Raw genomic sequence first — 23,755 nt, 5'->3', positions numbered from 1 at the left:
CAGCAAGCCTAAAAACTAAACACTAGTTGAGGAGTGAGGTACTCTGACAGAGGCTTTTCAGCATGGCAAGTCACCTAAAGAAATTTTCAGTCCTACACCATAGGAGGTGAAGACAATACTAGCCAGCCCTGCAGAAGGAAAGAATGAGAAAGCGTTAACAAAGCCAAACAGGTTAGGAAGTGAACACAGTTGTGTTACTTTAACATGTTAAGGTGTGAAAGGTTAACAGTTGAGGGAATAGTTGTAACAGGCAGCTGTTGTTCCTGAAGTCCTCAAACATAAAGGAGCATGGTTTGGATCTTCTGCACAGAAGCAACAAATCTGTAACTGGCAATAGGCAGTTATATCTCAGTAGTGCAGGTATGTTATTCTCTTGTGAAAAAGATTTAAAGGATCAAATTGCAAAACTATTGCCTCACTTTGAAGAAAAATCAAGCTCTTACCAGAGTATTATGCAAAAGGCTTGCCTATAAATCCCATATTATTTAATCAATTAGCCTTAGAGTATTCCATACACTTCAATTCTAGCTTCACAGAACAGTGTTTACACAGAACCCCCAAGCAGAAAGTCCTTATATACACAAGGTCACTTTTCAAAGGTTGCGGCTGATCATCCAGAGAGAAGCCACAAGGAACTCCATATACACACACACATTTTTATTTTAATAAATAGTGTTTTACAGGCTCAGGCATTTTGTTGTTGTTGTTTGTCTTTAAAATCACATATACAGAACAGAAAACTGCCTGACCAAGTAACAAGAATTGAGCTACTAACCCAGGGAAGGAATGCATGCCCTCTATAACACTGAAGACCTTCACTGAAAGGGGACAGTCCCATGGGCAGCACGGTAATTTACATCACAGATTAGACAACTCGAGAGAAATGTGGCCAAAGTAAAATGAGCGACCTTAAATGGAGCACTTGTCTTTACAGAGCCACAGCAGTGCAAGGAAAGCAAAGAGCCCAAAAGCCTCCATCTTCTAGTGTCACCCCTGGATGCACATACACGTCCTCACATCCTTTAAGCTATACATTCTAACCACAAGTGGAGAGGCTAAGCACAGCAGGTACGCAAAATTATTCCATTGAAGAAGTGATTGGATGACACAGTAACGTTACATTTTCAGATTTTAAATTAGCAGATGCTTTTGCATTCCCTCAGTATGGCAGTGGAACAGATCCCACCTTTTATTATTATAGAGGTTTAGTCCAAAAATTTCCTGTTGGCATTAGCACCAAAGAGAGCCACTCTGATTTCTGGCATCATCTGTTGAGAAAGGGTACATCACATCAGTTATATGCAACACAATCGCTGGGCATTCCTCACTACAGGAATTATGTGATAGCTACCTTAGTCTAAGAAGGTAATTCTAAGCTAAGAAGGTAATTCAATTGAGCTTCCTGAAGCTTCCATATTGCCTGCTAGCCTGTAGACAAAGGATTGCTTATACTGCAGCAAGAGGAAGAGATCACAGCTAGTACGTCCACTAGGATATAACAGCACCTCAACCAAAGCTTCTCATACTGAAGCTAGCTCCAATAAATTAAGTGAACCTCATTATATCAACATCTTGTCTACAGAAGCCTCTCAGTACCATTTCTTCCTGAGTTTTATGCTCATGCTTAACCAGAAAAGTATACTTTTGTGGAAAAGCCACGTTTGTTGTAGAGAAGCACAAGCAATAAGTAATCTTCTTTCTCTTCAAAAAAATAGCTTCTTGTTATCCAGGCTGAAATCCGATCCCCCACAATATTAGGTTTTAATTACAAGACACCACCAGTTAATTATTCCTCTTCTCACTTCAGCTGTGAGAGAAACTCACCTGCTGGGCTACGAGATCCAGCCGACTTTCCAGGGTATTAGAAACCTTAATTTTACCATCACTATTGTAGATTTCAACACCTCCAGAACTAGAAAGGAAAAATAAAACTCATGAAATCCAGGACATATCCCAGAGCTATAATGTGGCAAAGAAATTATCCCAAAGGTGCATTTACTGGCGAGCCAGAGGCATAGGTAACTTTTTGTTGTAAACAATCATTTTTTGATCATGACTTATTAAGAACCAACACAAAGTGATGCAGTGAAGTAGTAGAGCAAAGCACCTTCACAGCTACTGGGGCACACAGCTACATACAAAGATACTCATTAGCGTGATGTAAATACAAGCAGCGCTATGAAATTTGTCACTTCAAAACAGTTTCAGACGTTGTATTTTATTATTAATAAGGTGCTTGCAGATTTGGGAAAGTGAAGAAGAGTACCTGAAGTTCTGTTTGCTTGTTCATACATAAAAAATGATCAGTGATTTTCAGAATAGGCAGCTGTTCCATGTTAATTATAATGATCTATGGAAATAAAGCCTAGCAGGCCTAACAAACACAAACTACTTTGTGTCATTATCCTGCAGCACCATGCCTTCCACCTTAGGACTCCTTCTGCTTCCTGCAGAGACAGAAAGCATGGCTACATTTGTGTACTCCCACTCTAAAAGGCCAACAGTTAATTAAGCTTCTACATACAGTCGTTCTACACTTCAGTGCTGTGCAACAGGCTGGAAGTAGCAGGAAGCTTTTATTAATAGTTCCGATCCACTAGAACAGCAGTAGACACTGCAGGGATATTACACGCATCACTTTCTAAGGTTGTTCTAATAGCTGTATTAAGTTTGGGCTCTGTAAGAAAAAGACTCCCATTTTCCTTACATTTCCTCTGGCAGGAAGTTGTCTTGGTCAATGTGAATATCCACATCCCTTTTTGTGGCATTTTTGTAGATAGGAATGCTCTTCTGTACGGCAGCCTAGGACACAAGATAAGCATCCAATTAACATGGGTAAATGCTAGCAAATCATTAGGATCTGGTTGCTTATTCATTCAGAGTTAAAAAAAAAGAAAAAAGAAAAGGATCGAGGTGTTTTGTTTTGTTTTCTAATTAGGCAATCTGTACAGCTTTTGAGCCAAGAACAATTATTATTATTAATGTTGAGGTGGTCTGTAGTTTCCTAGGTAACACCCAATGATTCCCAACTTGAAATGTATATTCATTTATTATGGGGTCCTTTTTGCTCTTCACTTGTTCTCTTACATTGTAACTGCAGCAGAAGTGCAGCTTAATGGATGCTTTCTTTGTTTTCATGTCACACTTATGGGGCCTGAGCAGCAAATACCTGCAGCCAGGTCTCAGCCTTCCTGAGCAAGGATACTGTCATACCACTGGTGGTGTCTTACCTTAACCATAGGGAGATCTTGTTTCCTGCACCGGACAACTATTCTAGGCTCAAGCAGCTGGTAGAATCCCTGCACAAGATAACCACCATAGTATCAGAAATTTGTCATTTTAATTGTCTCAGAATTACTTAACCCCCCAAAAATAAAGGAGCTGATCTATTTGAAAAACAAGATCTGACAACGCTAGCCTGTCCCAATGAGTACTTTCCTTCTAAGTTCACCCTATGCAGGTAACTCTGAGAAGACGGCAATGATATCCAGGAAAGCCTTTAACTACAGATGTGTTCCTCGTTGACCTAAAGTTTAGAACTCAAGTACAACTAAACGTGCATACCATAAGATTGAGTTGCCCAGATAGTATACACGATTATAAAAGGATGACTGCTGTCCAAACTGAGCAAACTGTCATTTTCCTGTGCAGGTCTTGGAGAAGACATGCTATTGTTTCAGTTCAGTTCCTGTAACTCTTGCCTTATAGTGCCTGCAGTAATACACAAGTACTGATCCTTCAGCAGATCAAATCTAACACATCAAGATGGACATGGCTACTTTGAACAAGTGAGACAGGTTTGTTTCATACACAGCTAAATGTGGCACGGAAACAAAAACTGGGATTTGGAAGCACCAGCTGGGAACACTATTAAAAGCACTCTGCCATTAAGCTGCAGACAGGACAGTTTGTGGCTGGTTTCTCTGAGTTTATGGCAAAAGGACTAATTCACACCAGATGGTGGCACTAGTGGCTGCACAAGTGACCTTGGCCAACACTTTCTACATTTTTAGCACATAAGTTCGGAAGCCAGAAGATCGTATTATAGGTAAAGCAAAATTTAGTTTCATGCTTTGCACGTGTCACAAATGTATACGATTCTTCAGTGAATACATCAAAGCCAGGACTAGCTTTGCAGGTAACTACTGACTTCTAGGCTTGAAGAAACAGCTTTACCCAAAGCTTCATCTGAGTGGCTCATTTCAGCTAATTACCACAAAAGCTTAAAGCATGGATCCTAGACATGCACGTTACATACAATTTATGCGTGCACATCTGCAATCATTCTTATAACGGGAGCCAGATGCCTGGTATACTATATTTTACACTTCAGAATAAACTACAGCTGTACCTGTTCAGAATCTAAGATCAAAAGATATAGCAGAAGTGATGTTTAAAACTCAAAGATCATCCAGCAACGTTTGATCTACAGTAGCTGTATCCAACTGTAACCTCTAGAGTTGGTTTTATTTGAAGAAAGACACCTAAGTGAACAGAGCTGCAGTCATTTATTTGCTATGATTTAAATATATACCTGTAGAACTAGTCCATCCAGCAGTATTTGGTACCTGGCAGTATCCTTCACCACCTTGGCAAGTCTTAGCTTGGCCTCATTCAGCAAATCCTGCATTCAGAAGAAAATCAGATCAGCAGAGCCCATCTGTTTGGCATTTGGTTTCATGCCTACCAACTTTCTGTACTCCTATTATAGCTATCACACCCTGCCAACACGTAAATGTACACTCCAGCTGGTGTTCATCCAAGCTAGACCTTCATCTATGTGCATGGCACAACATCCTTCCCAAACAGTTCCCCATTCTCTGCCCTGATCTGAACCCAGTATTAACCAGAAGCAGTTCTTTTTTCCAGGAAAAAGAGACCTTGGTAGTAAAAGGATGGTATTTATGTTGATTCACAGAGCACCCGCATAAGTTATAACTTGTTGTTTAATCTAAACTAATAAAGTTGCCCAAATCACTATTTTTTCCAGCTTTGTGATCAAGCAAAGAAGTCTAACCAATATTTTTATCAAACGTTAAAAAAAACACACACAAATTTTGTAACCAGCAAGTTGAAAAATCAAAATTCAAAGCTTATTCTTAATTCAGAGTGGATGCTCTCGAATGTCTTTGTTCTATAGGTCAGTATCAGAAGAGACCGATCACATTTCTTTAAGATTCAACTCAAAGTCAGCTCCTAGAACTGAACCATCCCTATAATTACTTCAGAAGAAGCAACCGTACGACTGGGCACAAAACCTTCCTTACTGTTCTGCCTTACAGTGTTTAGTAGAAAAGTGCACTTTAATGCAATCAGTTTGAAAGCATGAGACTATCCCAGTTCAACATCGTGGTCAAAATACAGTTAACACTACTGCCTCTAGAGTAACGTGGCATTTCTGGAAGGGATCACTTTTGTTCTTCACGAAGAAGGGTAAAGAACCAATAAGGGAAGGAAGAACAACTAGCTTGTGACTCTAAAGGGCTTTAAATGAGGAAGAGCGTTATGTATTACTCAGAAGCATGAGACTGAGTCAGCTGATACATGAGGAAGAGATTACCCAGTAGAGACACAATACAGCTAGTTCTTTAGCCACCCCCTTCCTCCTCACTGTCAGAACAATCACAAATTTGAAGCTAGCCATTTTCTTCTGCTAACTCTCCTTTTTCATAGCAGCGCCGACTCAAACAGCATTACCAAATGTTTTACATTTGACCTGTTTATCCAACAGCTCAACAGCACCACCTAGCTAGCACACAGAACGCTCCAACTGTTGGAGATGGGATGAGAAAAGTGGTGATAAGTAACCTTCAGGCTGCATGATAAGCAAAATAAGGATACCTTGCACAGAGACACTAAACAGCAGCCTGACTTGGTAAATGATCACTCACCCCACAGATCCACACACAGACCGGTTACTTACTTAGCAGAAAAAGAAGCAAACTTTTCCATTTACTAAGGCCACTAAAGATGAGAGAAAAAACAAACTGGAAAACAGCGCATTAAGCCACACCAGCCTCAATGGCAGCAAACAGAACTTCAAAGCTCTATGGTCTGTAAAAGAGAGCCCTTTCAAGTCCTTAAAAGAAATAAGCTATTGTCCAAACAGTAGATAAAACAGATGCCTGTAATGCTCCCAGCAGAGAGCTGTTTCCCTTTTAAAATAAGAGGCAATAGAAACTGTGAAAACAAGCTAAAGCAGATTAGTGAAGCTGGATCATCATCATCAGTGACTTTTCAGTTTACCTGGGAAGGCCACTTCTGTACATTGATACAAACTTTACTCAATCACAAACCATGTTTTATTTCAGAGAAAGAAGCTCATTTCCCATCATGGAATCAAACCTTGGTGTGTTTACTGCAGACATACTCACTGAAATAAGGTCATCCCTTGCTTTGAGGACCTTCAGTCTTGCTTGATTCATCAGGTTGGACATCTGACTGCAAGTTGCATGATAAAGTTGAATCAGCCCATCAGGCTTTGAGTACAGACAGAAAAACTACAACACTTAAATGTATACATTTAAAAGTAGCAGTAAAACAGTGCTGCTTAAATATTTTAACCTGTGCCTGAACTCGTGTGAATGATTACAATGCAGAATCCCATTGTTCAGTAAAGACTCACCAAAACTAAACCTGACACAATCATTTGTGCCACAGTAACATTCCAAGCTGCACTTTTAGACGTACATAAAGAACTAAGATGGATTTTTTTCACCAAGCCTCCTACCAGATACACAATTGCTGCTCAGCTTTGTTAATTACTGCTCAGAAAAATTAGAAATTCGCAATTGGAACTCACTACGTTAAGCTGCAATTTGTCCACTTACCAGAGTTTTGTAGAAAATCATTAATAAGAGGAGAGCTCAGGCTTTGAAGCCAACCACCCAGCCTAACCAACTTACATTTTCTTTTGCTGCTCAATTTGTTTCTCTTTTTTTTCATAATACTCCATGATTTTCAGCCTCTGCGTCTGCACAAGGCGACCCTTCTCAATGTTGAATTCTTCTTCAGCCTACAGTAAAAATTAAAGAACTGAAGTGTAAATTGATTCCACGGGCTATAAGAATCAAATGAAATGGCCAAGCATTAAGAACACGTTCGCAGATAAATTAGGATCATGTAAATTATGGCTCCCTATAAACAAAATATCAATACTCAATCAATACTCGAGTCAAAGGGAACCTTACTAAGATACAGTTTATTTCATCAGTATATGTGTGAGAATGCCAGTGAGGAATTCTGCAAATAATTCAACCCATGCCTTAAGTATAAATGTACTCTTTTGTTCCCCAGGATACTTACTAACACACATCTACAACTGAGTCTGCAGGTAGCTACACAGGTTTAGTACAGTTACAAACAAGCTTTCACCAAGGTAATTCAAATAGTTAACTTCCATCTTTTCTTCTTTTTCTTGCAAGCTCGATCACAAACATCCTTGCTTTGATTTCCTGATTTCCTACTAATGTCTAAGCCAAGCATACATTGGAAGCCAAGCCAAATTCAGAGTAACAAAGGAACAGCTTGCTACAAGAAGTCTTAGCAGAAGTCTAAATTATGCAGGAAATTCCCTCAATTCTTTGTGTTGTCAAGTTATGTAGAAGAGGTGGGGAAAGTGTTCCACTTAGTCCGGTCTGCTCACATTGCTATTCAGCTCTCCTGTCTGCATAAAAGTATAAGTGAACTTAAATGTGAATTCATTCATATCCAAGAACTGCTAAGAAACCTGGGCAAAAGAACAGCTCCAACTGAGTTACCTTTGTAAATAGATAAGAAACATAAACTGTATTTGGTAGCATCATTTTTGCCATACATAACTAAATCTTAAGTGAACCACAGAAAAGTTTCCTAGGGCTGCTCTGAGTGCAATTATCAAACTAGGATATCAGAAGCAGCTCTCCTTTTGTGTTTACTGGCATCGAACTTCCACTTTTACCTTTGCATCTATTTCTTCAGCCTTTTCATTGGCTTCCTGCTCAATGAAAGCCATCATGTGCTTGATCTGCAATAAGAGAGAGAAAAGGTATTTTCTGTTAGAAAGGATTTTGATGAGAAGCATATCCTTCGGAAAGGCACAGATGGCACCTGAATGAACCCTGCTGACAGAGACCACAGCAAGCAAATGACACGATGTTTAGAGACTGGTATGCACTATCACATTCAAATTTAAGATACTTTTTGAAACTGCTTTACAGGACCAACAGCTCAAAGACATACAATCCAATTGCGTTAAATAGTGCTTGTTTATCTTACACCATTTTGTGACTGCATTTTGGTTCAAATCTAGAGCAGGCTATAAGGAATCACTGCCCAATCAAACTGCAACTTCTAACAGCACAGCCATTTCCAAGTATAGATGAAGTGAACTGCACACTCAAGTGTACCACAAACCCCTTGTTTTTCGCTTGCATTTTATGACGAGCCATGTTTCACAACCTGGTCTGAACAAACTTGCACACAAGATCCCATTTATGTAACCTTGTGCCAAAATGAAGTGCTTTGAAGAAAGATGCTGATGTGAGAACAGAGCCCATGCAGACAGCACTGTGCCCATATACATGAAAAAACAAATGGTAGAAGGGAAGTGGAAGATTTTAGGCACATGCTGTGGAAGAAATGAACAGGTCTCTATATCCTCAAAATGAAGTCAACCATTTTTATTTCAGTTCTGGTTTGCAGCATTTAGGTTTGCAAGTCCATGCATAATGACATCTTGTCACCTTAATGCCAACAACAGTGAAAGTCCACTAACACTGTGTGTTTCACACATTCACAAAGCCCAGACTAACCCATAAAGTCTATCACAGTACCATAGAATGGCCTGGGTTGAAAAAGGACCACAATGATCATCCAGTTCCAACCCTCCTGCTATGTGCAGGGTCGCCAGCCACCAGACCAGGCTGCCCAGAGCCACATGGCTTTGAAGTCTATGCTCAAGTTGAGCAAGGCCAACACAAGGTCAGCTTTACTTTTTACAGTCTTCACGAAGGTGGAAGGAAAGAGAATAAAAACAAGAGAACGCAGCACAGCAATTCCCCTTTTGGAGAAAGGCAACCTACTGATTTTACTTTCAATGTGATGCTTCCCTGCCAAGAGACTATGTTTACTGAATGAGAAAGTGAGACACAAAGTGCTCATGATGCAGAGGACACCCAGGAGCTGCCAGGTCTGCCCGCTGCCTGCAGGACCGGTGCTGGCTGGATCTGTGCAGCTGCTCACTGCACACACAGCACCCAGCCCGGTGTGAAACAGGATTCAAGGCAGGGGCACTATTTACTGTCAATAAGGACACAGTGCTCTGGATGAGGAAGGAACATGCAATGTTCAGACTTCAGCCTTGTAAGTTTCCATTGCAGAAGCAGCCTTGCTTGAGGGTACAGAAGTGAAAAGGAGAGATGAGCGCTGAGTTCCATCTAGCTCCAATTAGCACAGCTAAACAGCAGTGCTTATACAAAGGCAACGTATTGATCAGCCTCAAGGAACCATTAGGCGCTCTAGGCAGCAGCACACCCGGGCCGGCTTCGGAGAGAACCCAGCTGCAGCCTACAGGCCGCTATTCTGACACCACCGCTTCTGTGCGCCCCGGTGGCACAGGTGGTAGGAATGCCGCGTTGTAACACCAGGGCCCTGGGTTCGAATCCCCCCTGTGGCACAAGTGGTCGAAGTGCCGCTCTGCAGCACAGAGGCTCGAATCCCGGGGGTTGGACTCGATGATCTCTCAGGTCCCTTCCAACCCGCACCAGACTGTGATGATGATGATGACACTATGATACTATCCCCAACCCGCCGAGCAGAGCCCTACCTGCTTCTGGACGTCGGCATCGCTGAGCGCCATGTTGGAAGGCGGCTGGACCCCGAGGAGCGGCGGTGAGAGCAGCGGGAGCACGGCACGAATCAAATCCGGTTCGGGTCACAGCTGCCGCTGTGTCACCGCGCCACGCCCACTCTTCCCTCCCGACCAATAGGAGCCCGTGTTTGCGTGACGTCACGGCGGGGCGGGGCATGGCGTGAGGCAGGCTGCCATCTTGCGGCCGCGCTGAGCAGTTCGGATGTGCGGCTGGTTGTGTGGGGTTTGATACCGCTCCTGTTTATGGCGGAGCTGGAGGCGCGTAGCGCTTCTTCACGCTGACAGGCAGGAGCTTCTGCCTTCCTGCCCCTGCGGTTACTCAAACAATCAAACCGCGCCGCTCCTTTCCGCATCCCCCACCGAACCACGCCTTTCGCGTCTCCCTGTGCCTCGCGGCGGGCGGTCACACGGCGGTGACGCGACGCTCCCCCCGCCCCTCCATCATGGCGGCGGCGGCAAATTAGGGCAGAGCGAGCTCTGCCCGGTGCGCGCGCGCGCGCCCACCACCCCCGGCGGCTGCGGCCCGGCCCGGCTCAGCGCCGCTCCTCGCCCCGCCCGGCCGGCCCCTCTCCCTCCCCTCTTCCTCCTCTCTTCCTCCTCCCCGCCCTTCGGCGGCGGCCGCAGGTGAGGAAGGGCCGGGGTCGCGGGGGGAGGGGGAGTGCGGGCGACGTCTGCGCGCCGGTTTATTTCATTATTTTCTGCGCCCCCCGCCGGCCGGGAGGCGTGCGGGTGGGGGGAGGGGGCGGGCGCGCCTCTGGCGGCCGTCGGGCTGCGGCCGCTGAAGGGCGGCGGGAGGGGAGGAGGTCGAGGGGGGGGTGGATGCGCGCCCGCACCTGGCCCCGCGCTCAGCGAGCGGGCGGGATGAGAGCTGAGGGCTGCGGAGTGCGGCCCGCCGCCTCCTGACTCATCCCGGCTCCGTGCTGCCGGGATATAAATATCTCATTCATCGCCGTAGTAACGGAGTGGCTTACGCTGCGCTCCCGCAGAGCCGCGCGGCTGCTCCGACCCCGTTTTGTGGTGCTGTGGGTGCCTTGGGGCCGAGGGGCTGGTAGGATAGGAGCAGCGTTCATCACCCGTTAGCAGAGCTGTGCTGTAGTGGCTTGGCGAGGTTACTGACATATCTGTAAACAGAAGCTTTTCCGTGGAGAGCCCGCACAGCTCTTGGTTTTCTTTCTAAAAAGCAATCAAACGTCGTGCCTAAAATGCACACTTAATTACAGCTCTTTCTAAGGTCAACCAAAACCACCGCCCAGGTACACGGCCGTCATGCTTCCCAGTGCTACCATCCATTACGTGACACTGGGGACCAGTAATGGATGCAGCATTGATTCATCTCCAGTTGGGATCGACGTGTTTGGACTCAGTAGTTCTCAGCTTATTGAAAGCAATCTCTTAGTCATGTACGCTTGGAAAAGTAGGATGAGGAGTTTGTCTGCCAGCCAGCCCGCAGCCAGGTGCTGTGGAGGCCCTGCCTGCTAGGGGAGGTGTTTGGGAGGCAAACTGCTGCAGGGTTGGACCAGTCCGTGCACGTATCTCATCCCAATCCCCTCCTTAGCCCTTCTGGCGAGGTGCTGGAGCGCTGGGTGGTTTCCATGAAGTCGGCAAAGGTGGTGGATTTGTAGCTGCACGTCCCGCAAGCAGCTCCTCACCGCTGTGTATGTCTGAAAAGCAACTCCCGTGTAAATGTGAGGCTGCGAGTTAGAGACACGTGTGGCCAACTGGGAAAGCTGGGAGCAGTTACCTGTTACAGAGAGAGAAACCAAACCCGTGAGCTTCCTTAAAGTGACTTGAACTCCAGTGCTGCAGGTTTGTTGCCTCTCTAAATCTCAGTGTCTGTGCTCAGCTCAGCAGTTGCTGACTGAGACCATGTGTACTTTGAAATAATTCCCCAACAGCAGGAAGTGTTCTGAGGTGAGATTGTAGCTGCTAAGTGAAGCCTGACAACTTGCTTTGAATCTTGGAACGACTGTTTTTGAGCAAGACTTAGATACTGTCATGACTGGAGCCTTAGCCTTAAAAATAAGGCAGTCTGTACCGTGCTCTTGGTTCTGGATCTGTTTTTATCATGTTACGCAGAAATTGGTCGAGGTATTGATCACCTGTTATTTTTATAAGCATACAGCAAAATAGTTTGCCAGGCTATAGCTCCACACGCACACGGCATGTCTGTGATGTGCAACAGTCAGATGTGCAGCAGCCCTCCGCAGCAGCTGCTGAGTTGTTGTGCTGTGCAGTATCGCTGCATTTTGGCTTTTGAATAGTGTGTAGCAAACGTGGCTAGAGGCACACTGAGATTTCTCATGGGAGGACTGAAATATGGCTGAGTCCCCTCTCTTAGGCATGATGTTGACTGCGTTCATGGGTAGATGTGCATCGCCCTTTAACTAACATGGAACTCTTCTGTGGATTAGGACGTGACAGATTGCTTGAGGAAATGCCAGACTGAGTAGGGCTGCCGTGTTCAGGTCAGTTGTGGTCTCAGCCCACATAGAACAAGCAGCATTGGTTGGTTAGAGGAATAAAGGGCAATGTCGGCTTGAACAGGGGTAGGTTCTTCTTCCACAAGGGTGCAGAATTAGAGATCTCGTGAATTACTTCCTGCAGAAAGAAATACCACCTCATTGTGGTCTCTTTAGTTTGTGAAGAAGCAGTACATAAATTTGCTGAACCAGAAATGACCTCCTTGCTCATGTTTTGAAGGGTTCCATGTTCCTGCAATGCCTTGTTTCCTCTGATCCACTACATCTCCCAGGCAAGCTTTTGTCTTATTCTCTTAAATCATTTCTGGCTTCTTTTACGTCTTGCTCCTCTAGAGGAAAGCTCTCCTCCCTCTGATCTGGTCGTTCAAGCTGTGTGTCCTTTTCTTATCCCACTCATTCCTGAAAAAATGGCCTTTTCTGCAGTACTTACAGTATCTGAGCCAGTATTTGTCTGTGTCTTTTTGAAAACAAAAACAATAGTTAGTAATTGAAAATGAGTAATTCGGTGATGGTGTTCTCTGGAAGGAAGACCAGTGAGTGATTTTTTGTTTCCAGTCTGATGTTCTTTTTTTGTGCAGCTTAAGATGGTCCTTCCGTTCAAGTTCCTAACTGCACCTTGTCATTAGGTATAAAACTACCTTGCAAAATACATTTGCCCAAGTGGTTACTTTTTCTCAAAGTTGTTTTCAGTCCGTTGCTTTCCCAGGGAAATACTGGCCACTGTTTAAACAAGTCGTGACTCTGACTCTCTTCCCTCCACCCCCTCCATTGGTGCTGAGCTAAGCATGCTGAAATGTTCATGCGCCGGGCCTCACTGCTGCATGTGGATCACTGTGCTGGTGTAGGATCTCATTCCTGTTTCAACACAATTGTTTCTTTTTACCTTTCATTTTCTCTGAAAATCTGTTTTAAAGGCTAATATTTATATGTTCAGAGCTGGTCTTTGGTACACATCACGGTGTTTTTGTAGACCACCCATCAGGCTGATTCTTTCTGGACAGGTCTGTACAGGTTGGCCTGAAGGGCTTCCATTCATTGTGTAGGCATTGCAGGGAGCTCTTTAGTTTCAGGACTTTGGATCTCTGTGAGCAAAATAAAACTGAAATGTATTGAGGAGCTTTTGCTTTTTGGTGAATGGCTTCTTTCACATCTGGTGATGCAGAGGTTGCAGCTGGGGATCTGGTGTGAGGAATACATCTATTGTCGATGATCCTGAAGTTTCCTCAGTAGTTCTTTCCAAATCTCTCATGTTTATTGAAAGCTCAGTGTGTGATATTGGCTGAAGGGTAGCTGCGTATTGTAGAAAAGTCATGTTTATCCTTCGCTGTAACTTCTTGCGTTTCTGAAGCATGATATGTCAAGTGTTTTCTTGAGTCTTTGACATTGATTCTTTCCTATGTAAATCACTGTTTCAGTTCTAGCTGTAGCGAAGACTCAAGTGAATGTTTCTGATAAAGGATTTCAAGAATTTGAAATACACAAGAAGAGGAATTGCCTCCCACAATGTAGACTTCAGGAAGGTATCCTCCTCTTGTTTCAATAATGAACTAATTGCAGAAAGTGGAGTTCTTACAGTTTAAAGATAGCTAATTTTCCACCAACTCTTTTTCCCGTTACAGCTTTAGGTTTTAACTTGGCTTGAATATTTCTTCTAAACATAACCACACTCTGAAGCTTGTAAATCCTCTAACTTCTTCAGTATCTGTTATGTTCCTGTTCTGTAGTGTGAGCGTTTGTGTTGGCCTTCCAATTGGGCATCCATTCTGATGGCCAGGTGTGAGCTGCTGCTTATCTAGGAGCGACTCTTCGAAGTGATGGAGACCTCAATGCTGTAAATTCATGTGAAAGCTCTTGTTGCTGTTGGGTTTATCAGCTTGATTGGATCCAGGCTGTGCCTTACATAAAATGCTAGAACATGTTGGTTAGTCTGACGCTTTGTTTCAATCTGCTGTGTTGCTTTTTCCTCACATGTTGCCTTTGAGATTTATTTAATTTTTCCTTGTCACTGATGGCTGTTTCTAATTTCTGTTTCCCCCAGCTTTTCCTGCTGTTCTTGTTTGGGTGTTCGAAGAAGCAACGATACCAATAGTGAAATAAGGTCATTCTTTGACCAGATGTTGCTGTTAGATACAGATTTCTGTTTTATGAGTATTATTGTCTGGTGAGAAATCCAGGACACACGGCCATCTGTTCTTCCAATCCCAGCAACGAATACAGAGTTTCCTGTGTTGACCGTGTGTTTTCCATTGCTGTTGGAACAGTAAAATGAGGTTGAGACAACTGAGGTTGAGACAGTTCTCTCTTTTCCTGTGATCATTTCTTTTTTTGCCTCATAATATAGAATCTGAGAAAGCAAAGAGTGAGAAAAATACCCTTGTGAGGCTTAGGGGAAGGGAGTTTCCTCTGAACTTGTCCTTTTTACCTCAAACTGCAGTTAACTGAGTCTTCAGAGCCCTTCAAACCTCTTTGCATGACTACGCCTGTGTTTTTTATATGTGGTTGAGTTGGGAGGCATTAGGAGGCAGATACGTGGTGAGGAACTCTTCAATTTGCTTTAATGTGAAAGTGTGTATGCCAGGCAGGAGTGAGAAATTCCACTGCTAACTGCGGTCAGAGCACTAGACTTGAAGGCATTTGGTTTTACTCTGCATAGTTTGTATTAAAAGAAGAATGCATAGGATATAAAGGCAAAACTCTGGATATTACTTTATGATCGTTACATAATTCCGTGTTATGTATGAGTTCATGACCTGTTGCAACTTTATAAAAAAAAGAAATGAAAAACAAACCACTCTCCTCTTTTCTTACAGTGTCCAGTAACTTAGAGAAAACCCTACGTGCCCAATAAGAGCACTGACACATTGCAAGCCAACCCGATGGCGTCCTCTACTGCTGTGCCTGTAGGATTTCACTATGAAACAAAATACGTAGTTCTCAGCTACCTGGGGCTCTTATCACAAGAAAAGCCACAGGAACATCCTCCTGCTTCAACTCAAGGTAATATTTACATGTGCCTATTGACGTATACAACTGCTTTTGCAATTAGAGCTTGAACTGTTTATGCATGTATGCAAAATGTCAGCCTGTTTTGTGTTGTCCATCTCTCTCTGAAATGAATAATAAAGTGAGCAGTAGGAGGTTCTGATCAGAACAGAGTTGTTTTGTTTAGTTTACTGTTTTAGTTTGAGCTAGGCCAGGGCTGACTGGCATTTATGAAGGTAAAATCAAGTTTTATTAGCTGTCTTCTTCAGGTTAGGAAGGATAGATTTGTGTTACCGTTGTTTGAGCAGTCTTGGGAATCTCAGGCCATGCTTGCTTTTTGGGGAAACAAATAGAATTAATGAGGGGTGAGGAGGTGTTTATATACTCAGGCATAAAGCTTGAGTGCTGACTTAAGCAATCTCATGTACTAAATAGTTTTGCCCAGTTACGTTAGCACTTCTGTTGTTGTCAGTCAGTGGCAGTGTAGGGATATGAGACTTAATCTGGCCTACACTGCGTCTATTTGTTCGTTTATTTTTAAGAAGCCGAGGACTGCATGGAGTCAGATGTTTCTTCCAGAACAAGTTTATACATACGGGAGGTTAAGCAGAATAAAATAAGTTTGACAGATTGCTTTTCATGTTCTAGGTTGTGAAACTTCCTTTATCTTGTGTTGGCAAACGTTTAAACAACATCGTTTATCCAGATTTTTTTTGCTGTTATTTGTGATGTGTCTGTTCCTTCAGAACTCCTGATGAAGGCACATTTAAAGAAAAATACTGAGCAAACATTTAAAAATATCTACTCTGTTACTTACTGAAGTTACCTGTCAGAATTGAGAAATGCTTGAAAAGAAAAGAGAGCATCGGGGATAAGGCTGAAATAGTGTTATCAGTTTGGCTCTGTAACATATGCTGGTTATGTGTGTAAAATTAAGCTTTGTATACGTGAGATGTGTCTGTTTCTTCCATTGTGACTGTATCTGCAGTCCATGAATGGAGAGATATCTTCATGCCAATGTGCTGTTTCACAAACCTCTTTGCTGGAAAAGGGGGTTATTTTAGGAATAACGACTCATACTGAATAACCCATCTGGGATAGCTTCTATAACTGGTAGTATATCAACTAAAGAGTCTCAGTCTTTCTATAAATGAAAAGTTTAGAAAGGAAACTTAGTCTTAAAGATTTCTTTCTATAATTTGCTTCTAGTTCCCTTTGGAAATGGAGAGGAAACCAAACAGTTTGTTAGTACTGAAACCACTAATAAATATTTGAATTCAAGATCAGTATTAAACCTGTATAGAGAGGAAGCTACAAACGCTTAAGTACAGTTTTTCTGATCAGTTAAGGAGACTTTTAAAGTACTGAGTAAAGATAACAAATCTACTTTTCAGACACAATTTGGATGTATGCTTATATGACAGCAGAGTATGGTTGCATTTGCTATTAAAATACTCAGAAGTATTGATAGTTTCATCCCTTTCATTGTCTTGTCTTCATAAGCTTGTCCCCTAGGGGGACAGTGAGAACAAGAAGCCCATAATGGATGTTACCCGTACTTCCTAATGTGCTGCTGGAAGACAGTTGGGCATTACAGTCAAAAGTGTGGTAGAAGCAGCCTGCTCGGAACAAGAGATGTGAAAGCCAGTAAATGAAAATGAATGGTTGTTGTTTAGGATCCCATTGTGAAGAAGAAACTTCTGTTTTTCATAAAGAAAACACGAGGCACAATAAAAATATGACATTACATCATGCTTTCTGGTGTGTTTTTCATGTGTTGTCATCAACCATAGAAACAATACCTTGACTGACCCCCAAGTTCATTGCACTGATGGTTTTTGTGGTACTTTAAAACACCATTCACTAATCTCTCTATTCTTCGGGGCTGAATGCTTTTATTTACAACTTGAGGGGGTTCTGATACAGAGTACCTGAGACTGAATCTTATTTTGCCTTAGTTTGCTTACTATGCTGGTAGACCTTCCATGGGAGACAATTCAGAAAGTGGTGTTTGACCGTTGCTTGTTTGTAGTTCAGTTGCAAAGCAGTTATCTGCTTACTGCATGGCATTCTTGTGAAGTATTGACTATGGTTTATGATACCCTCATATGCATTTCTTTTAGATCTAAGTCTTTACTCTTTGTTTGATTTCTTTATCTTACTATAATATATGAGGAGTATCTGGAAAGGCTGACTTTATTATGTTAATCTTTTCATTCTCCTTTTTCCAATGGAAAGTAACACTCCTCTATAGTGTGGGTCAAACCAGGATCCTAAATGTAGACAGCTTGAATCACTCATTGGAGGATCTTCTCTCTTTCCATTCCATATAAAACGCCAAAATATGGATATATGTATATCCCAGCTGTAGTTAGCGGTTGTATACCTTTCAAGAATCTACTCCTGCACTGGTATCCCAGATTTCAGTGGAACTTTTACACTCTGGTTAAACTAGAGTCTGATGGTGCTGCTACAGCTGATAGGAGAAATTGAATGCATTTGTCCATTCACCCGCTACAGTCACCTCCCTATAACCTCAGTTTTCTTGCATCTCATGCTAGAAAGTTCTTTCTCAGTGTCTTTCTATTCCAAAATCTCAGATAACAGTGAAATCTTTAGGATACTTGTTTCTCATTTTTTTCGGACATATCTTTACTAGAGTGATTATTTCCAGAGAGATTTTATTTGGTAAACAGAAACCTCAGACAGATTACATGGATATCTACCTCACTATATTCCCTTTGGGATGTTTTGAATGGTTTATGGTTTGTTGCGAGAAATATGGTTTCAGTTACAACTAGCTAAAAAGACTTCTGGCTTCAGACAAAGGTGGACAGACAGTTTTTAAGTCAACCTCTCATTACTAGTTTGAACATTTTATTCAGATAACTGCTGTTCAGCACAGGGACTAAGAATAGAACTGTCTGCAGTTGTCTGGGCTCCTGAAGATTTATTGCACATAATCTTTTGTCATTATGGCTCTATGGTTATCCTTCTGTTGATTTCAGTGCAATAATCTCTAGTAGATTTTAGTGTCTCCAGAGGGAAATCCAGGAAAATTAGAACCGAGGCGTAATTTTAGAGGTTACTTTTAATACTGTTTTGGCAGAACAGTCATTTTGCATAGCACCCAAAGTCAGCCTCTTTAGAACCTATTAGTGATGAACTCTGCTACTTATTGGTAGGTTTTCTAATAGGTGAATAATATAAGTTGCTCCAAGAAACCTGATGTTGCATACATGATAATGTATCATCTGTGTAATACAATCTGATGCAACTGGTAAATGTAATCTACCTTCCCATTATTTGATTACATTCCATGTGGTAAAGATTCTCAAGAGAATTGTTTTTTTCTGTTTGTTTTTAATTTCCTTGGCAGTCTCCTGAATACGAAATCTTAATATCATCCCTTAACTCTCATAGCATCTGAGAGTTATAGTCAAGGCTGCTATTACATGGTAGCACAGTTGACAGAAGAGGTGAACAAAACCATCATGGTGGGGTATTTGTTTCAAGATTTTCAATCAGCAGTTGGCTTTTGGAGTGTCTTTTGTAGACTATCTTGGTTTCCTTTGTACTCTTAAGTTCTTAAGTATACTCTGTATCTTCTCTTAACCTTTGTAGTGCCCATTGTTGGTCTATTAGAAGTTAGGGGAGTTTTTGAGATATTTTTAACTTAGATGTGTGACTGATTTCTTAGAAACTTTCCTATTAGGGCAAAACGCACATACTTGAGCTGAAAGGTTGTGGTCTGAAAAGATTCATGTTGTATATTGGAGCAACTCAGTGGCAGTGGGGGAGCCATTTCCTCAGCTTAGGCCTGAAATCAAAGGCTTCCTCTGTGTGTGGAGGTCTGTACTCTAGAGTTTGCAGAGGTGATGCATATGCTTTTCCTAAATGGGAAAAGGCAGATACATTTAGAAAGAGATTTGCTATGTTCTTGTCTCTTCTTAATGATCGCAGAAATTTTAGATGCTTTCTTGTTATCGTAAAAAGTCTGAGGTACCAGGGAAGTATTAGAGTCACGCTGAGAGTAAATTTGTAATTGAATGTTGAATATATGAAAGTTTGTGTAAAATCTTAAGAACTCAAAAATGGAGTAATTGTTAAATTAAAATGGCTGGCACCACGCAAAAGCAGCCTGTGACAGGCTGTCCTGTTGAAAAGAGGTGAAACACCTTTAGTCTCTCCTTATAGCTACTGTTGTTTTGCTAGCTTTAGTGAACACAAACACTGTAGAATCACTGCTGGTTCTCTAGCTAATGAATGGCTTCCCATGGCTTCCCATCCGTCCTCCACCAAGGCTGAACCTTGGCGAACAGGTTAGTCTTGTATTGTTACTAACCTTCCAGAATGAATGGCCTTACTGGCAGAATTTTACTGCACTACTGCATTTGTTGGTAGTGGCAACAGTGTCTGAATGACAGCCGTGCTGTGCCTGAGGGACTTTTGGGACATTTCTTCTCCTACTTTGCAGGTTACCTCCGTGTACATGAAAAAGAAAATCCTAACAACAACAAAAAAAAAACAAACAAAAAAACAACACCACTTGTGCAGAAGGGAACATTTGTTTCATAAATAGAAAGTAGAATGCGCTTCTTGTAAGAACATGTAACAGAAGTTTGCTCCATCTTTGCATTGGAAAGGGGCCTTTCAGAGTCACATTAGCAAAATCCCTTAGTAGGCAAAGCTGTAATTTGAGAAGCATTCAGTGTTTGTGTATCTTACTAGTGCCATTTCTGGTGTGACTGTTCGCAGTATTAAAGAATGAACATCTACTAGGAGCTATTTTTACTGCTTTCTTCTACCTATTTGCCTACTGACATGAAAGTTGTCTAAAAAAAAGATGTTGCTTGCTTAGCAGTTGGAACACACTATTCTCCCAATACTGCGTGTGTTTTTAGTTGTCAGAGTCAATATTCATGAGATGCAGAAAGCTGAAGTCCAGTGATAATTAGGGTAATAAACAGAGCAAAGTCACTCTTCTGGGAGGGGTATGTTTTTGGTTTTTTGGCACGACTGTATAGTCAGGTGCTATTGGAATCAGCAGCAGCTGCAAAGTTGTGGGTGTTACGAGATGGAAGCCATTGACTGCAGTACTGATTATCTAAACAGCTCTTTTGTGTGCTGGCAGCAGTGGAATTTCTCTTCCTTCCATTTTCCGGGTGACTTATTATAAAGTATGACAGCTTGTCATGTGTGATCATCATCACATCAGTCCCGTGAGAACAAGTGCTCTTCTGAATACCCCCGTCCTTTTGGTATACAGGGTGAAGCACAGGTTAAAATAAGAGTTTACACTTGCCTGGACTTGTTGCACTTGACTGGGAAGCAGTGGTGTGGTTTTTCAAAGAGAAAACGTTAAAGGGGATTGACAAGGTGTCAGTGGGTGTCTGTTCATTAACCAGAAGGAGGAACAGTTTGCTCCTCTCTGGAATTTATGGCTCAGAGTGACAGAGCAGACTGTTTGAGAAGGGATTTCAGAAGTTAAGTGAAGTTATTCTGAATGTGGTGATGGTGGTATAATTGTGAGGTTAAGTGAAATAGAATTGAACTGCCTATCTGTTGTTCCTTTGGACTGTTCAGTTAAAGAAACGTAAACGTTTTATGCTGACCTATGTGTTAGCTGGCAAAAGTGTGTCTCACAGCTATGTGCTGAAATCACACTAATCCCAGAAGGGAATTCTAAGCAACATAGAAAAGTAAGAGAACTAAGAAACTGTGTTTTGGGTAACTGTTGAAAGCAACAGAGTTTAGGGCTACCAAGGGCTGATAATTAGCCCAAATTATCCCAAAATTTAAGGAGGTAAATGGCTGGAAGTGAGATTAGCAAAGAAAAGTTTTGTGACCAACTTTGATTCATGTATTTCAGGAGTAAGCTGATGCAGAACTCACTTTTAGGTACATGTAGATACAACATTTAGCTCTAAATAGGATGTTTAAACTAACTTCTGCTCCAGTACCTGTGCCAAAAAGCAGCCAGTAATTTGTTGTACTGCCTTATACTGCAGGAGTTGACAGTTAGAAGGCAGTTCAGATGTTATAAAATACTTGTGCCTGTTTAGAAATAGATTGTAGTTCCTCTCTCTATATATATATATACATATATATGCACAATGTAATAATGAAGATGATTGAAATTATATATAATCTTGAACGATATGACTGAAGCAATTTCTTGTGACAAATGACACTGAAGATGTATTTGTGATATTTGGGAATGTGCAGCCATTTTGTGTCCTTAAATGATGTAACTAGGAAATAGGGATTGACAATTGACTGACCATTGTCGAATCATTTGCATCTGCTGCTACTTATGAACCTGGTACTAAGTGATTTAATTGTGGCCTGAAATAACATTTCCACCTTGAATTCCTTTACTCTTAGTATTTCAAAATTGTGCTCCATTATCTACATTATTTGAAATATTACATTCGAATGATTTCTCTTATTTCTTCTAGGGACTCCACAACAGCTTATGGCACAACATGCTTCAGAGAAAGAGGCTTTGGAAAAGATTAAAATAGAAATCGAGGAGGAGCTAAAACATCTTGATGAAGAGATCTTGGAAGGTGATCTTCAAATTTTCCCCTTGCGATTGATAATTTCTATGCAGTATAATGGCAGTTTGGAACGAGTACTTTAGTTAAAGAGATACTTGGACGCATTGAATCTCTTTACTTCCTCCCTCCAGCTAAGATTTCTGAACATTGTCACATGAAGTTAAATGTTACTGTGTGGAGTGGTGCGTTCTAGCCAAAGCAAACAATTGAATTGCATTTATTAGACTGCTAGAAATAATGAAATGTAAGCAGCCCTTAAGCTGCTCTGTGACAGAAGTGTAAACGTACTGGAAGGACTGGAATTCTGGGGATTGTGGACTGCAGCCATCAGATTTCTCACCTCCACAGTTTGTTTTTTGGGACATGCTTGGACTGGTAGGCGTGGCTTTTATGGGACTCCCAGCAAGAGACAGTTTGGAAACAATCTGCTTTGCATGTGTTTCAGATGGGGAGTATGAACTAGAATGACTCTGTATCTAGTTATATTAATCCACATAGGCCTTTCTGAGAAATTCTTAACAGAGAAGGCAAAGGTTTATTAACAGTGTTGTTTTAAAGAGAAATGTTGTAGTACTGCTGCAGAGGTCCGTAAGTGGGCAGATTTTAACATGAAAAAGAGGCTTTTTTAGTGCTCCATCAGGACTGGCTTAAAAATTAGCTTAAAAATGGAAATATTTACTAATTTGCTGGTTAGTTATGAGGTATGGGGAGAGGGGAGAAATTTAGCTTACAGTCATCTATGATTTGGAAGTATCGCTTCCAGAATATATTTGGAAGATAATTGTGTTACTACAATTTGTTCAAAGCATGCTCTGTCTGTGGAGTTTTGATTTCTTTCTCCATCACGTGAATTGTGTTTAATTGGTGGGATGAGAAATCTGAGACTGCTACTGTCTACTTTATTTTGTATACTTTTTCTTTCAGCTTTTACTACTACAGGATTTGACTGCCACACTTCCCCAGTGTTCAGTCCTGCCAATCCAGAAAGCTCAATAGAAGATTGCCTGGCTCATTTAGGGGAGAAGGTATCCCAGGAACTGAAAGAACATCTGCACAAAGCACTAGAGAGCTTGCTTAGCAAGTGAGTTTCCATTTGTTTTTTCAAAAGGGAAGGTGTTCTGATTTTGTATCATGATTGCTACTGAAATGCTAAAGATAACACTACATTCTGTATTGCATTTCTGTTTTTAACTGTCCCATTATCTGGTTATGTTCTTGTTTTGTGTTCTAATGTGTGAATGCTTCTTTGGATTAATGTAAATTCTGAAAAATGTCTAAGCTTTTATCACTGAGCTTCTGAGACCATTTTAAGTATTCTGAGTAGCTGGTGAAGCTGGCAGCTGAGAGCTGTCAATTGCCATTGCCAATTTCATGAATGCTGGGCTGTGCCCATGTTAACCTGCCCTACCTAGTAGTTAAGAACAGAGCTGGAGGCTTAATAAGTAGTCTGACCCAATCTCAGTGGGAGAATCGTCTCGAAGGGAAGGTGTGTAGATGCTTTATGGCAACCTTTCAGGACACAAGTCTGAAGCAAATGTGACTCCATGAGCTAACCTTGGGGCGTTAGGAGCTGGCCTTCCAGTTTAATTTTACTGTTTGAATAGCACATGTACTTGCCGTGCTAGTGTCTTGGTTAATGTTGTTTGTGAACTTGTAAAATTGCTGCTGCTGCTTGTTTTTCTAATATGAACTACTAGCCTCATTTAAATGGATCCACATGAAGTACTCCTCGCTGTTCTGAATGACTTCCAGAATGTATTTGTAGAGAGCTGGAGCTGTGGAGTGCTACATTAGGACAGTTACAAATGCAGTTGTAAAGACAGCATTATCAAATAGCAATCTGAAGCTGTTTTATGGATTCACTTACTATGACTCAAAGG

General features: G+C 41.8%; 2 protein-coding genes across 4 annotated transcripts in view; one reads left to right on the top strand and one right to left on the bottom strand.

The window, feature by feature from the left end:
- Nucleotides 1-642: 642 nt before the first annotated feature.
- Nucleotides 643-9,899, bottom strand: ATP6V1E1 (ATPase H+ transporting V1 subunit E1). The gene is made up of 9 exons (XM_015865162.2): nucleotides 9,806-9,899; nucleotides 7,940-8,005; nucleotides 6,906-7,015; nucleotides 6,375-6,441; nucleotides 4,535-4,624; nucleotides 3,231-3,299; nucleotides 2,708-2,802; nucleotides 1,825-1,912; nucleotides 643-1,268 (listed from the first exon to the last, which is right to left on the bottom strand). The coding sequence occupies exons 1-9, from the start codon at nucleotides 9,836-9,838 to the stop codon at nucleotides 1,206-1,208; spliced, it is 681 nt and encodes a 226-aa protein (XP_015720648.1). The 5' UTR covers nucleotides 9,839-9,899; the 3' UTR covers nucleotides 643-1,205.
- A 437-nt stretch (nucleotides 9,900-10,336) lies between these two features.
- The window catches only part of BCL2L13 (BCL2 like 13), a 37,323-nt gene continuing 23,904 nt past the window's right edge, over nucleotides 10,337-23,755 (top strand). Inside the window, exons 1-5 of one of the 3 annotated variants that reach the window (XM_015865074.3) lie at nucleotides 10,337-10,474; nucleotides 13,746-13,850; nucleotides 15,141-15,327; nucleotides 21,774-21,884; nucleotides 22,800-22,956. In XM_015865074.3, the coding sequence (XP_015720560.1) occupies nucleotides 15,207-15,327; nucleotides 21,774-21,884; nucleotides 22,800-22,956 (389 nt within the window). In that variant the 5' untranslated portion in view covers nucleotides 10,337-10,474; nucleotides 13,746-13,850; nucleotides 15,141-15,206. Of the gene's footprint in view, nucleotides 10,475-13,745; nucleotides 13,851-15,140; nucleotides 15,328-21,773; nucleotides 21,885-22,799; nucleotides 22,957-23,755 lie in introns of those variants that run through there. The other 2 variants (XM_015865064.3, XM_085520667.1) reach the window with 2 other exon arrangements.

Source organism: Coturnix japonica, chromosome 1, assembly GCF_054131305.1.
Source record: "Coturnix japonica strain WE chromosome 1, WE-NBRP24, whole genome shotgun sequence".
In the NCBI taxonomy this organism is placed as follows: domain Eukaryota; kingdom Metazoa; phylum Chordata; class Aves; order Galliformes; family Phasianidae; genus Coturnix; species Coturnix japonica.
Note: the sequence above shows the minus strand (reverse complement) of the source record. Positions and strands in the feature narration are given on the sequence as shown.